A 13,053-nucleotide genomic window follows, 5' to 3' on the forward strand; every position below is an offset into this window, starting at 1 on the left:
CCACCGGCGAGCCCCGACGTGCTGACAGGCAGCAGGAGGAGGGGAGGATTCTGGCCAGCAGAGGGATTTCAAAGACTTTGCTGACCACACTGACGCACAACAATGTCACACAACAGACAAGACGGGATGGAGGCAGGATGGAGGAAACGTTAGAAACACACACATACAGATGAGAGATGCTAATGATCCGGGCTGAAGCTGTGTGCAGGTCCAGGTGTGTTCTACTGAGTGTGTGTTTGTGTGTGTGTGTGTGTGTTTGTGTGTGTGTACCTTGGCGGCAGCATGTGGGGAAGCTCCCTGATCCAGCAGCAGCAGAGCCACTCTCTGATTATCGTAGTGAGCGGCCACATGCAGAGGCGTTAGCCCACTCTAAAACACCCACACACACACACACACACACACACACACACACACACACACACACACACACAGACACATTCACCCGAAAGGCATGCAACACAACACCAGGTTAGAAGACCCGAGATCACTGAACACACGCACGCAAACACACACACACATGAATACGCAGACACACACACAAATGCACCGATAAGTAAAACCAGAGCGCCACGTCAGCAGAATGTAAGAAGATGAAGGAGACGAAGGTGAAGATGAGGAGAGATTAGGCAGAGCCAGCAGAGGCAGCAGCACAAGTGTGTGTGTGTGTTATTCTCTCTCTATGGATGGAAGGGGACATATCTTACATACTGAGTGTGTGTGTGTGTGTGTGTGTGTGTGTGTGTGAGGTGTCAGAGTGAAGGGTTTGTATCAATATGGCCGCACAGTTGTGAGTTCAGGCTCTAAACTTTAAGCTCTCACAGGTTTGTTCTTCTGTCTTCTGGGAGGCCTGTGAGGCGTTCAGGGTCCATGGGCGCTGCCAGGGACGGAGGCCTTAAAGGGACAGTACCTAAGGGGCGGTGGGGGGGGCTTTTCACTCAGTGTGCACAGCAATGCTGCAGCGAGGGAGAGTGTGAAGTGGATGGACGCATGAATCCAGAGCAGAGGTGTCCAATCTGAGCCATAAATGAAATTCAGTGTGAGATGTTCCCTTGAAACTTCATTATTCAGAGAAAGGGAAAGAAGAAGAAGATAATCAAAGCCCACAATGTTCCAGCTACTCTAATATTATTAATAAAATGTGTTATTAAAGATAAACTGATCTGATTATCTAACGAGTTGCTGCATTGCTTCACATCTTCGACTCAGTTTGATGAAAACAGCAGCAAAGATTTCTGCACAACTTTGTAAGCTTTGTAAACTTATTATCCTGAACTAAATCAGTGTGTGTGTGTTTTCCTGGTGGACTCCTCCCTTGTTTGGTCTCCTAATGGGACAGATTCCAGCGTGACAGCGGCGAGCAGCGAGGAAGCTTCATTATCATACCTGACTGCCATTATGTTAAACGCTCTCAGATGGTGGCAGAGGCACAAACGCACACTGAGCCACACTCTACACCACAACCACTGCCAAAACGCCTGCTCTGTGTGTGTGTGTGTGCGAGTGTATAAACTCTATTTAAGTGTATTTATTAAAGGGTGCACGGTGGAATGAGCGCTGGTCGTCCATCCGTGTAACAAAAGCAAGCTGGACCAGCGGAGCTTTGCAACAGGACGTGCATCTGTTGGCTGCATGGTCCAAAAATCTGCTGTCCCTCCTCCTCCTCCACTCTGCCGCCAGCCGCAGATTGGAAAATGGAACTCCAGGAGGGTTCTGTTTCCTCTCAGTGAGACAGGTTGGATAAGGCCAGGAGACAGACGGAGCTGCAGCGTGATGAATGATCCCAGCATCGTCTCTATCCTCCGTGTTCCCTGTTTGCTTTGATAAAGTCGTCTTCTACTTCCCCCTAATGCGACCCTGGAGGGATTCTATCTGCTACTTATGGCTCTGACCCTGACGCTGTTGTTGCTCGGGGGGATCGTACAGGAACACGCGGTGCGGTTACTTTCTGACTCTCAGCGGTGCGAGATGTGCGGTGGAACGACCTCTCACCTTCCCAGCAGCGTCTGGAGCCGCTCGCTTCTGCAGGAGGAGACTGGCCACCTCCATCTTGCCGTACTTTGCTGCCACATGCAGGGGACTGAACCCTTTCTGTAGAGCACAACAGAACACACACACACACACACACACACACACACACACACACACACACACACACACACGAAATAGAGGTTTTTGAACGGACTGGGACTCTTACTTGTATACATGTTTGACTCTTAATGAGCAGTATGTGTGTTCCTCATGCATTAACGATGGAGATGTGATGAGGGCCCATATGTGCTCATGTGTTCCTCCTCTCTGAGTGGCTCTGTAATCATCTTCATCCTCCCTGTGTGTATGCTAAGGTATTATTAGACATTAGGTCATGATTTCCAGAGGAGTGTGGGACTACAGAGTCTCATTCCAAACTCTGAAACGCTTCACCTCATTGGTTACAGTCAGTGATGATATAGTTTATACAGATAAAGGTTGAACGAGCGAGATGAGGCCGTTTTTAAAACTCCTCTTCGTTCTGTTTGCAGATGTAAACACATCAATATGAATTTGTTTCATAAAAGAGCACAACTAGGTCGGTTCATCGCCCCCTCGCCTCCCACAATCCCCTCTGCTCCCCTCATCGCTGTGACATCATTTCCAGCTGACTCAGGTGAGGTCCCCAAAGATGCTGGAGGAGTGTGAGTGTGTGTGTGTTGTGTGTGTGTGAGTGTGAGTGTGTGAGAGAGAGAGAGGAGGCACCATGGGGTTTACCCTTCATTAATCTGTTCCACTGACAGAGGTCACCGTCAAGGACATCGCCCCCGGCAACATAACACACACACACACGCATGCATGCACGGACACACACACACACCACACACTCACACACAAACCAATTCCGTGGGTTTTACTCTACGGATCTCCTTGACCTCATTCTGAGCAATTATCCATGACGATCATCTGCAGTGGAGACAAAGTGAGACGCTCCTGTGCTGACCGGTGCCGACTGAGCCAGCAGGGAGAGAGACAGAGCCTACAGAGGTCACCAGCGCCCTCTAGTGGACATACATGGAGCTAAGATGACAGACATGACATGCTCTGGCCCTGATGCGTGTCAGTTTCCCCCCTGACCTTAGTGGAGGAGGACAGCGAGGCTCCGTTCTCCAGCAGCATGGCCGCCACGTCCTGGTGTCCCTCACGTGCGGCCAGGTGAAGGGGGGTGTAGCCTGAGGTTGTGGCGGCGTTGGCCGAGGCGCCGCACTGGAGCAACTGCTGGACGATGTCGACCTTCCCCAGCCGACTGGAGATGTGCAACGCCGTCTGGTCGTCCTGAGGAGGAGAGAGGGGGTTCAGTTTGTTTTAAGGGAGATCTCAGCCGTCAGTTGTTTCTCTTCAGACTCAGAGGTTTCCATAACGAGGCTCAGCGTTCTGACCTTGGACTTGGTTTCCACCTTGGCTCCGTTCTTCAGCAGGTATCGCACTACGTCTGCCTGTCCTGCCCTGGCTGCCATGTGGAGAGCTGTCTCACCTCTCTGCAGGACATCACACAGCCATGTAAACACAACAAATCCAATATGAGGCATAAAGAGTAAAAGAGTGCAGGCACGTTTCTCCTCTCACCACGTTGGTTGTGTTTGGCGACGCTCCGTAATGTGTCAGTGCGTTGACGATGTTCTCGTGGCCCATGAACGCCGCCACATGGATGGGGGTCAGACCGGACTGCAGAGAAACACACAGAAAAGGTTAATTGGCTCTGGAAGAACTCCTGAGTCTGGTGATTAAGGTGAGATCTACTACAGTTAAGTGGAATCCTGTCAGAAAGCTCCAGGCACCTCAGTGACCGCCTGGATGGAGGCTCCATGTTTCAGCAGAAGCTCCATCACTTTGACTCGGTTCTTCTTGCAGGCGATGTGAAGAGGAGTGAAACCATTCTGCACGCAAGAAACACACACGAGGATGGTCACAGATACTTAAGTTAAAGTTTGTGTCTTATCTTTCCACCGTCCCTCATCCTCCTCTGTCCCTACCAGGGCCTTGGCGTTGGGGTTGGCCTTCTTGTCCACGATGAGCTTGGCCACCTTGTAGTGGCCACAGTGGGCGGCGACGTGCAGCGCCGTCAGGTAGTCGTTGGTGACATCGTCCACCGGCACGTCGTGCAGGAGGAGCTGCTGGACACAGTTTATGTGGTCCCCCTGAGTCGCCATGTGGAGGGGCGACAGGCCGTTCTATAGTGGGGGAGAGAGTGAAAGAAGGAGAGAGAGAGACAGACAGACAGAGAGCGAGACAAGGAGAGAGACAAACACACACGCAGACGGACACATAGACAGATGAACACACAGACACAGAAGTGTTAGGGCGTGGCCAAGCGCTGCACAGAAGTTGCTGATGGTTAGAGGAGCATTGTTATAACGAGGTCATTACAACAATGTCTATAGTGTTACACTGAGGGTCCCACGCTGTCACACTGTGACAGGCTGCTCCGGAGAGGATGCACAGGCGTCATGGAGACAACATAACAACAACAACACACCTGCTCTCTGATTGGATAGTAGATGTTTCATATGAGCTGTGACCTAATCTGAGATATTCTACTATTGAACACAGTGAGCTTTCCTTTCCTAGCCTACATCAAGCAGCAGTCCTGTATTGATGGTCCCAGTAGCTACCTTGGTCTTGGACAGGATGGGAGCTCCTCGGTCCAGAAGGATCTCCACCACCTGCTCATGTCCGCTCCTGGCCCCACAGTGGAGAGGAGTCAGCCCGTCCTGGAGAAGACAAACAGATCAGTCAACACAGGCTTTAGATAATGTTACATACAGCTGACGCAGCACTCCATCACTCCATCACTCCATCACTCCAGCACTCCATCTCTCCATCTCTCCATCACTCCAGCACTCCATCTCTCCATCTCTCCATCTCTCCTCCCACTTGGCACCCTGAGCATCAATCCCCTCTCTGGCTCACCTTGGTCTTTGCATCAATTTTGGACCCTCTGTCCAGCAGCAGCTTGACCATGTTGCTGTTGCCTCTTTTTGAAGCCACATGGAGCGGAGTGATGTCATTCTGTACGGAAAAGAAGAAGCCGGCATGTAAGGAGTTATTCATGCAATAATGCTCAAATTATCAATAACAAGTTAATATGAGTAGAGTCGTAGTGGTGGTAGTGCTCTTGAGTCTTTACTGTGTATGATGTATCTCTTCATTCTCTGCCTCCAGTGTTGTGTGTGTGTGTGTGTGTGTGTGTGTGTGTAATTCTCCTCCCGTACAGCAGAGGGCAGTGCAAACTCACCCTGGCCATGAAGTCCACAGCAGCCCCTCTGTTCAGCAGGAGTGTGGCCACGTTGATGTTGCCATAGTGAGACGCGATGTGGAGAGGCGTGAAACCACTCTGGAAACACACACACACAGACACACACACACACAAGCTCACCATATTAGAGACGATGAAACCTTACGGTCATATCAGTATAGGCCATTGTGTCTGTATCACTCTAATACACACACAGGCCTATACTCCACACACACACACACACACACACTCCATCACACAGATGCACTCTACTGTACACTTACACTTACACACGTGACGTTTCTCATAATGGCAGAGAAAGTCTCGGTACCAAAACATGAAACACAGCTCAGCGGTGTTCTCACAGCTGAAGGATCCAACATTTAAACTTCCATATCACAGAATATGGGGCTTCTATGAGCTTTGATGATACTGAAGGATAACTCATCACACTGTCACACACTGGAGAAAGTAAAGCGTAACGACTAACTCCACTTCATAGATATTAGAGCGATGTAATTACTGTAAGTCGATCTGGTCTCATTTACCGGACACAAGTTGGCCCGCAAATGAACTTTAAATGAATTTGTTAGCGTCTCAGATGAAAGTCATTTCCCGGTGAAACCCCCCGGTTTAGCGAGCGACAGCTGTCAAAGCAACAGAAGGGCGTTGGATATGGGTTGAGTCCAATCCAACTAATAGGCCAGTGAATCTATTATGAAGCTCTGAAACACAGGACTCTTATGTTTAATAAGCAATAATCCACTGGTGGACGGCTCACACGTGTGTCCAAACAAACTAAGACCTTTATGGATAGTTTTAACTTAACAGAGTTCAAATGAAGCATCAAACCGGTCTCTCTAAAAGTGACAACAGCTGAAGGTGATTGTGGTTCATTGTTGACAGTTTATTTCTCCACAAATCAGCGTTGCTTTCTTCCGTCGGAATGCAGTTCAATCTTTAGTTTAGCGCCATGCAGTGAGTGCTGAGCCAGAATCATACCAGGCTAGCTGGCCAGCGTGCCAAAGCCCCAAACAGAGCCAACCAAACCAGGCACACACACACACTCACACACACACACACACACACACACACACACACACGGTGGCCACATGGCTTTGGTGTGACAGCAGTGGCCAACCTTTCTCATAGAAGCAGCATCAACGGAGCTCGTTGCTTTGATCCCATGCAAAATGCTTAAAGTGAGACTCCAGTGAATGAGCAACATGGAATGATTTACAGGGAAATCAAACACAAACTGGGTCTCTGACGTCGTTTTTTGTAAGATGGAGCATTTTTTGTGATATTTGGCATCAACCTATCAGGTCTATGGACAGAAGACGACCCAGTCACTAAAAGGTAAAGCCTCTAAAAGCTGCTTCCTCTGACATTTTACCCTTTACACTCGTGTTCTTCATAGATTGCTATCCCATAATAATGTGAAGCAGCTGACAGAATGTTGTGGAGATAAAGTGCATGGAGGCATTCAAAGGACAAATCAGCACCCAAACAAAACTGCTTTTATAAGATTACTGTTGTTGTGTGTAGCATAACACAACCACAAGATCTGTTTGGGTTTCATTGTCCTCTTTGTCCTGTAGAAGCAGAAGCACAGGGTCCCATAAGAGTCCAATCAGATAAGTGAGGCCTAATATCACCAAAAATGTTCCCAAAAGACGCCAGTGACCTAGTTCTGATGTCATTTCCCTGAAAATCATTAAATGTGGTCAAAATGCCGCAGTCTCACTTTAATGTGCAAGGATTGAGAATTAGACATACGAGCAATGAATAAAGGGGAGAATAATTAGACCAGTTGTCTGTTGCTAGAAGGCTGGGTTACTCTTCGGCCTAATGGGGGTTGGTTACCATGCGGGTTTTTTTATATCTTTACAAAGCACTACTGCTCATTAGATGATAGCCACTATTCATGCTAACACTGATTAGCAGGAAAGTGCATCATGTCTCTTGGTTTCATGGAGGGTGTGGGGACACGTTAGGACGACACACTGTCAACAAGACACTGTCAACAAGAGTCTACCAAAGAATCAGTTCAGGCTTTTGGCAGCATGAAACCGTTAGAATCAAGGAAACCCTTGATACCCTTGATACCCAAGCCTCCAGCCTCAGGAAGAACTTAGTCTACATCCAGATTAGTAAAACATGCGGCATTACTCCAAGTTCCTGTATGACAAGAGATATCCACTACATGAATGAAGCAATGGAGAGAAGGAAGACGAGGTTGAGTTAAAATGGAGGGAAGGGACATAGCAAGACGTCTGCATCAACTCGGGGAGGAGGACAGTGACTGATTGTTTGTTTCAGACTTTTTTCATGAGCTGCGATGGAGGAACTAAGTAGTGCACAGAGTAGAGGTGTACCTCTGTCGATCTATTCACCATCATCTAAGAGTCAGCCAAGAGAGGAGAGAGTGGGCGGTTAGTGAGCAAACAACAGAAGAGAGACGCCTCCACTGACAGGGAGCGGAGGAGCAGAGAGGAGAGGAGAGGAGAGGAGAGGAGAGGAGAGGAGAGGGGACGAAGAGGAGCTGAGCACCACAACAACGCAACAACAGGCTCAGGGTGTTATTTAAAGAGATTCTTTACACATATTCATGATGTTCAGGTCTGAAAAACATCAGTTTCAGATAAAAATGACCTGAAAATCATGAAAATTTGTAAAATCACTGAGGAATCAATAGAATAAGGAATTTCTTACAGTAAATTACTCTTATATCCTTTCACTCTGAAATCTTACAGGTACAGTAAAGTGAATCAAAATGTACTTATGCTCCTTATCTTTCCCCTATCGGCTAAAAATCAATAACTAAACAAAAGTATCAACATGGGGAAAGAACCAGAGTCCCGAGGTCCCGAGGTCCCGACGCTCCCTCACCTTGGACTCCACGTCGGCGTTGTGGTCGTTCTGCAGTAGCAGGGCCGCGGCCTTGGTGTCGTCCTTGCGGGCGGCGATGTGCAGGGCAGGCAGACGCACCTTGCCCTTTGTATCGTTCTCCAGCAGCAGGGAGACCACCTGGTCATGGCCCTGCTGGAGAGCCACTGCCAGGGGGGTGAAGCCGTCCTGCGGGGCCAGCAGAGGTCAAAGGTTTGGGATTAGAAGCGGCATGCCGGCATGGATGAAAACAACTCAGAAGCTAATCCGCATGTGTCACACTGATGGTGACCTCAGTATTAGAAGCTTCTGTCACACATAAACCTTTTAACATCTTCATGAATGTAAACGTTGTGACAGTTCGGCGGGGAGGAAGTGGAAAAACTCTAACATCCTGGAACTGAAAAGAGATGGAACCTTAAAACACTGAGGTCACCAGATGTCAAACCTGTCTAACTGTGTGCTTCTGTATCTTTCTCCTCTCCAGCTTCCTACCGCATGTACACAGGTTAGACTGATATATTGTGTTGTTGTGTGTCCGTATCCCTACCAGCTGCGTGTGTGTGTGCAAACATTCTGCATGTATGTTCATCCTGAAGGACATCCTGTTTGCCCTTTGCACAGTTTTACACCGGCTTTACTGTATTTCATCAACACCACCAGCTTTTTATCTCAGAATGTATGTGTATGTGCATGTCTGTGTGTGTGTGCGTGTGTGTATACGAGCGGTAACTGTGTGTATGTGTTCCACAGGCTGAGCAACGTAAATCAGAGCCGTAACGGCGGCAACAGCAGCAGCAGCAGCAGCAACGAGCGGCGCAGACCTCATCAGTGACCCACTCAAGGTCACTCTGCTTCCACCGCCATACACTACCAATCAATGAAGCTCTGCCTGTCGCTAGTCCCTCACGGAAGAGACGAGGAGGGAGGAGGAGGAGGAGGAGGAGAGGAGGGGAGAGCGACCAGAGGAGGAAGGAGGGGAGAGGGACACAGAGTGAGAATGTGAGACAGTGACAAAAAAAGAGGGGACACCCAAAGAGACAGACGGACAGATAGACATACACAGAGAGATGAAGAGTAAGAGGGGGAGGATGAGAAAGGAGGAGGGGGAGAGACAGAGGAGAGGAAGATGGAGGCGGTTAGTTCAACATGATGTAAAGACCACACAAGACTGAGGAAGAGACAATGCATGAACACATGACAGCCATGGAGAGGCTGCAACATGGTGGAAGTACTACAAACGACTGGCACACACACACACACACACGCACACGCACACACACACACACACACACACACACACACACACACACACACGAGCATACAGTACCTCCGTGGCCATACTCTGACTGGCGCTGTTCTCCAGGAGGAACCGTACGACCTCCAGATGATTCTCCTGGGCTGCCATGTACAGAGGAGTGAAGCCATTCTGCACACACACACACACACACACACACACACACACACACACACATATATATCATCACACACTAGACATGTGCTATAAATCCCCACGTATACTACAAACATCAGAAGAAAGAGCTCAAGGACGGCCCATAATGTAAATGAAGCTCAGTGATCTAAAGCCTCTCTGTGTTTGTTTGTTTGTGCTCCATCAGCAAAATGCTTAGATTCCATTTGTTTTATAGAATATAAATCACATCAGCCGAGAGGTTTCCTCTCACCTTTATCAGATAGAGGGAAAATGCAAAGGCTGCAGTTTCCAGGCAGAGGCCTAGTTGGCATGTTGCCACTACGTGTGTGAGGGTGAGTGAGGGTGTGTGCATGTGGGTCTGTGTGTGAGTGAGAGAGAGAGAGAGAGAGAGAGAGAGAGAGAGAGAGAGAGAGAGAGCAAGCATGTGTGTGAGAGTATCTTTCTGACTGATTACTTCAGTCTTCTAAGTTTCAGTACCTGTATGTGGAGCTTCTATACCTCATCAGCTTATTCACATTGTGTGTGTGTGTGTGTGTGTGTGTGTGTGTGTGTGTGTGTGTGTGTGTTTGTCAGCCAAAAGTCACTTATACTTAAAAACTTATTGACTAGTTGATTGATAAACTTTTTATTTTCATGCATCTTTCATTTTACCGCACACAAAAAAGCATAAAAAGTGAGCTTGACGTGTGTGTGTATGTGTGTGTGTGTGTGTGTGTGTTGGGTGTGTGTGTCCCACCTGAGACTGTGCGTTGACGTTGGCTCCGTTGGTCACCAGCTCCTTCACCACTTCCGTCTGACCAGCCAGAGATGCTATGTGCAGAGCAGTGTTTCCTTTCTGCGTAACAGAACAACCACAGGCATGTGTGTTAAGCTCTCTCCCACCTGTCTCACTGTAACGACCCTGTGTGAGCGCGCGCGTGTGTGTGTGTGTGTATTCTAGTCTGCATATGTATCCATATCAGTGAATCCCTGCACTCCAGACATTGTGTGCGGTGCCCCGGTGGCTCTGAGGCTTCATCTCTGCCTTCTCTCTCCGCTCCACCTGCTCTGCCAACAATGTGTCACTTCCGTTGGCTCACGCAGATGAATTAGTTCCTGCCGCGCGTCGGCCATAAATAAAACCCCAGGCTTTGTGAATGTGTGCGGCTCTTTGTGCAACGGAGAAGTTGACCCTCGCCGGTCATGTGACACCTCTGTTATGTGTGAGCGGTGCTGTTGCTCTATAGCTGCTCTGTAAAGTCACATGTGCTGCGTCCTGCACCTGACAGGAGCAGGTCATCACGTCTGAAGACACACTGTTTGGTAAATGATGAAAGTGAAGGCTTCTGGGAGTTAGAATCCAAAACAGCAGCAGCCGTCTACCAACCTGCTGTAATAAGTGAGTCACATTTAAAGTGCCTGTCTGACTGAATGAGGCCCAATGAGCCACAGAGAAACAATCAAACTGTCTCTCCATCCACTGTAGGTAGCCTGAGCACAATGGCGCAGTTCCCCCTGAAAACTATAAGCATTAATATACAGCAGATGCTTTCCACCTCCTCCTCCTCCTCCTACAACATCCTGGGTCTTGAGCATTTCTTAGCGCTGGTGTGTTTATGTGAGCGTCTGGCAGAGAGGCTGAAGCACAAGACTCAGTGTGTGAGCTACAGACTGAAGACTTCCAGGCTGGAATCTCAATGCTCACTGTTTTCAATCGCTCTTCCTCTCGGCCACTTTAAAAGCATCGGAGGCAGGAAGCCGACAGAGGCGGAGGTTCTTCTCCTGTAGTCTCTGGTTCTTGCCTGAATGAAAGCGTAGTATCCAGTTGCGTGGCCTTGGATGGTATTGGGTTTCTTAGTCTCGTATCATACTGGAACATATTTGATCCTATTTGATTAGGGGTCGTATCTCATCTCATCGTTGCGTTGTATCTGCACTGCAGTTGTGTACTCTGCTTTAACATATTGTATAGTATTGTATGCAGATTGTATCAAATCACAACAAATCATATTCTATTGCTATCACATCTTGTTGCATCGCCCCGTATAGTAACACAACGTATCACATCACACTGCCCTACACAACATTAGAGAGGATTTAGACCCATTCAATCATTCTAATTTGTTTTCCATTGCTGAAATGAGTTGCAATCAATCCCTCCTAACCTCAGCCATCATGTTATGTGTGTATGTACCTGGATCTACAGTGCAGCCATGTTTTTGGGGGTCTTACCTTAGTGGCTGCATCCACAGCGGCGCCAAGCTTCAGCAGCTCAGCAACAACCTCTACGTGCCCCTCTTTAGAGGCTAGATGAAGAGCGTTCAGTCCATTCTGGGAGACAGATTATAAACAGCCTCAGATCACAATGTTACACAGCAAGGGACATTTAAATATATACAGCATGTTCAGTATATACACATACAGGGGGGTTAGGGTTGTGTCTGTGTTCAAAATGAAATTGTCTCATACTGTTTATCATCTGAAACGATTTGGGAAGACTCACCTGATTGCAAATGTTGATCTCAACTCCTGACTTGATGTAGTCGAGAACCTTTTCAATGTTTCCTGCCCGGGCTGCTCGCAAGTAACTGGCATTGCTATCAGACTGGAGAGAGAGCGAGAGAGAGGGAGAGAGGGGGAGAGAGAGAGAGAGGGAGAGAGAGAGAGAGAGGGTAAGTCAGGTCACACACAGGCCATAAGCTTATCAAGTTAGGCAAAACAAAGACGGATTCATGTTACACTCAGGTATGTAAGAACTAAGTACAGAAGTGTGTAAACGTACCAGGTAATACTGGAGCTCAGTCATAATGTCTCACACAGCAGAGTAAAAGAGAAAAAACCCACAAATATCCACACATCGCTCCATTGTCTCCTTCAAATCAACAATAATAAATTCCTCCGGGTGGCTCAAAGTGAGACAACAACACTGAAACACAAACATGTAGAAAAGTAGATCCATGAGAAACACGGCTCCTCATCCCAACCCTTCACCTCATCCTCCGTCATCCCCGGAGCAAACTGTTATTCCAGCTTTGTTCAAACAAAATGTCTCGGACTCCCAAAGGTAGGAAGTTCAGCGAGTGGGTGGTCCTGCGAGCGTGGATAGAGACCTCCTCTCTGCCCCTCTAGTCACCAGTAAAGCCAGAACAAGTCGCTGCTGGCGGCGTGCACAAGCAGCACAGCATCCTCCATTCTGCCTCGCTGTCCTTTCTTTCACAACAGAAATAGGGCTTTGCACACCAAAATAAAATGATGAAGCAAGCATGTTTTCACCCCTATAACAAATGTGGTGTGCATGCGTATATGAGTGTGTGTGTGGGTGGGTGTGTGTGTGGAAAAGAGAAAGGGAGGGGGGGGGGGGGGTGAGATCGGAAGAAGGATGGGAGTAGAGAAGGTAAGACAGAGGGAGAGGAAGACTGGGAGGAGGTGGCGGTGTATCTTTGTCTGCGGCGGGGTTTGACATTAAAATGACACGCAGCAAACTCTG

At 48.3% G+C, this 13,053-nt stretch overlaps 1 protein-coding gene across 9 annotated transcripts in view; it reads right to left on the reverse strand.

The window, feature by feature from the left end:
- The window catches only part of ank3a (ankyrin 3a), a 52,257-nt gene extending 39,461 nt beyond the window's left edge, over positions 1-12,796 (reverse strand). For 8 of the 9 annotated variants that reach the window (XM_076158755.1, XM_076158751.1, XM_076158749.1 and 5 more), the window contains exons 1-16: positions 12,349-12,796; positions 12,070-12,171; positions 11,799-11,897; positions 10,324-10,422; positions 9,483-9,581; positions 8,156-8,341; positions 5,264-5,362; positions 4,939-5,037; positions 4,641-4,739; positions 4,002-4,199; positions 3,807-3,905; positions 3,595-3,693; positions 3,408-3,506; positions 3,106-3,303; positions 1,990-2,088; positions 271-369 (exon numbers count right to left, since the gene is read on the reverse strand). In XM_076158755.1, coding sequence (XP_076014870.1) covers positions 271-369; positions 1,990-2,088; positions 3,106-3,303; positions 3,408-3,506; positions 3,595-3,693; positions 3,807-3,905; positions 4,002-4,199; positions 4,641-4,739; positions 4,939-5,037; positions 5,264-5,362; positions 8,156-8,341; positions 9,483-9,581; positions 10,324-10,422; positions 11,799-11,897; positions 12,070-12,171; positions 12,349-12,372 — 1,797 coding nt within the window. In that variant the 5' untranslated portion in view covers positions 12,373-12,796. The remainder of the gene's footprint in view (positions 1-270; positions 370-1,989; positions 2,089-3,105; positions 3,304-3,407; positions 3,507-3,594; positions 3,694-3,806; positions 3,906-4,001; positions 4,200-4,640; positions 4,740-4,938; positions 5,038-5,263; positions 5,363-8,155; positions 8,342-9,482; positions 9,582-10,323; positions 10,423-11,798; positions 11,898-12,069; positions 12,172-12,348) is intronic. The other variant, XM_076158754.1, reaches the window with a different exon arrangement.
- Between the last annotated feature and the right edge of the window lie 257 nt (positions 12,797-13,053).

Source organism: Genypterus blacodes, unplaced genomic scaffold (assembly GCF_046128005.1).
Source record: "Genypterus blacodes isolate CSIRO-AG114 ecotype Tasmania unplaced genomic scaffold, CSIRO-AGI_Gbla_v1 ptg000086l_1, whole genome shotgun sequence".
NCBI lineage: Eukaryota > Metazoa > Chordata > Actinopteri > Ophidiiformes > Ophidiidae > Genypterus > Genypterus blacodes.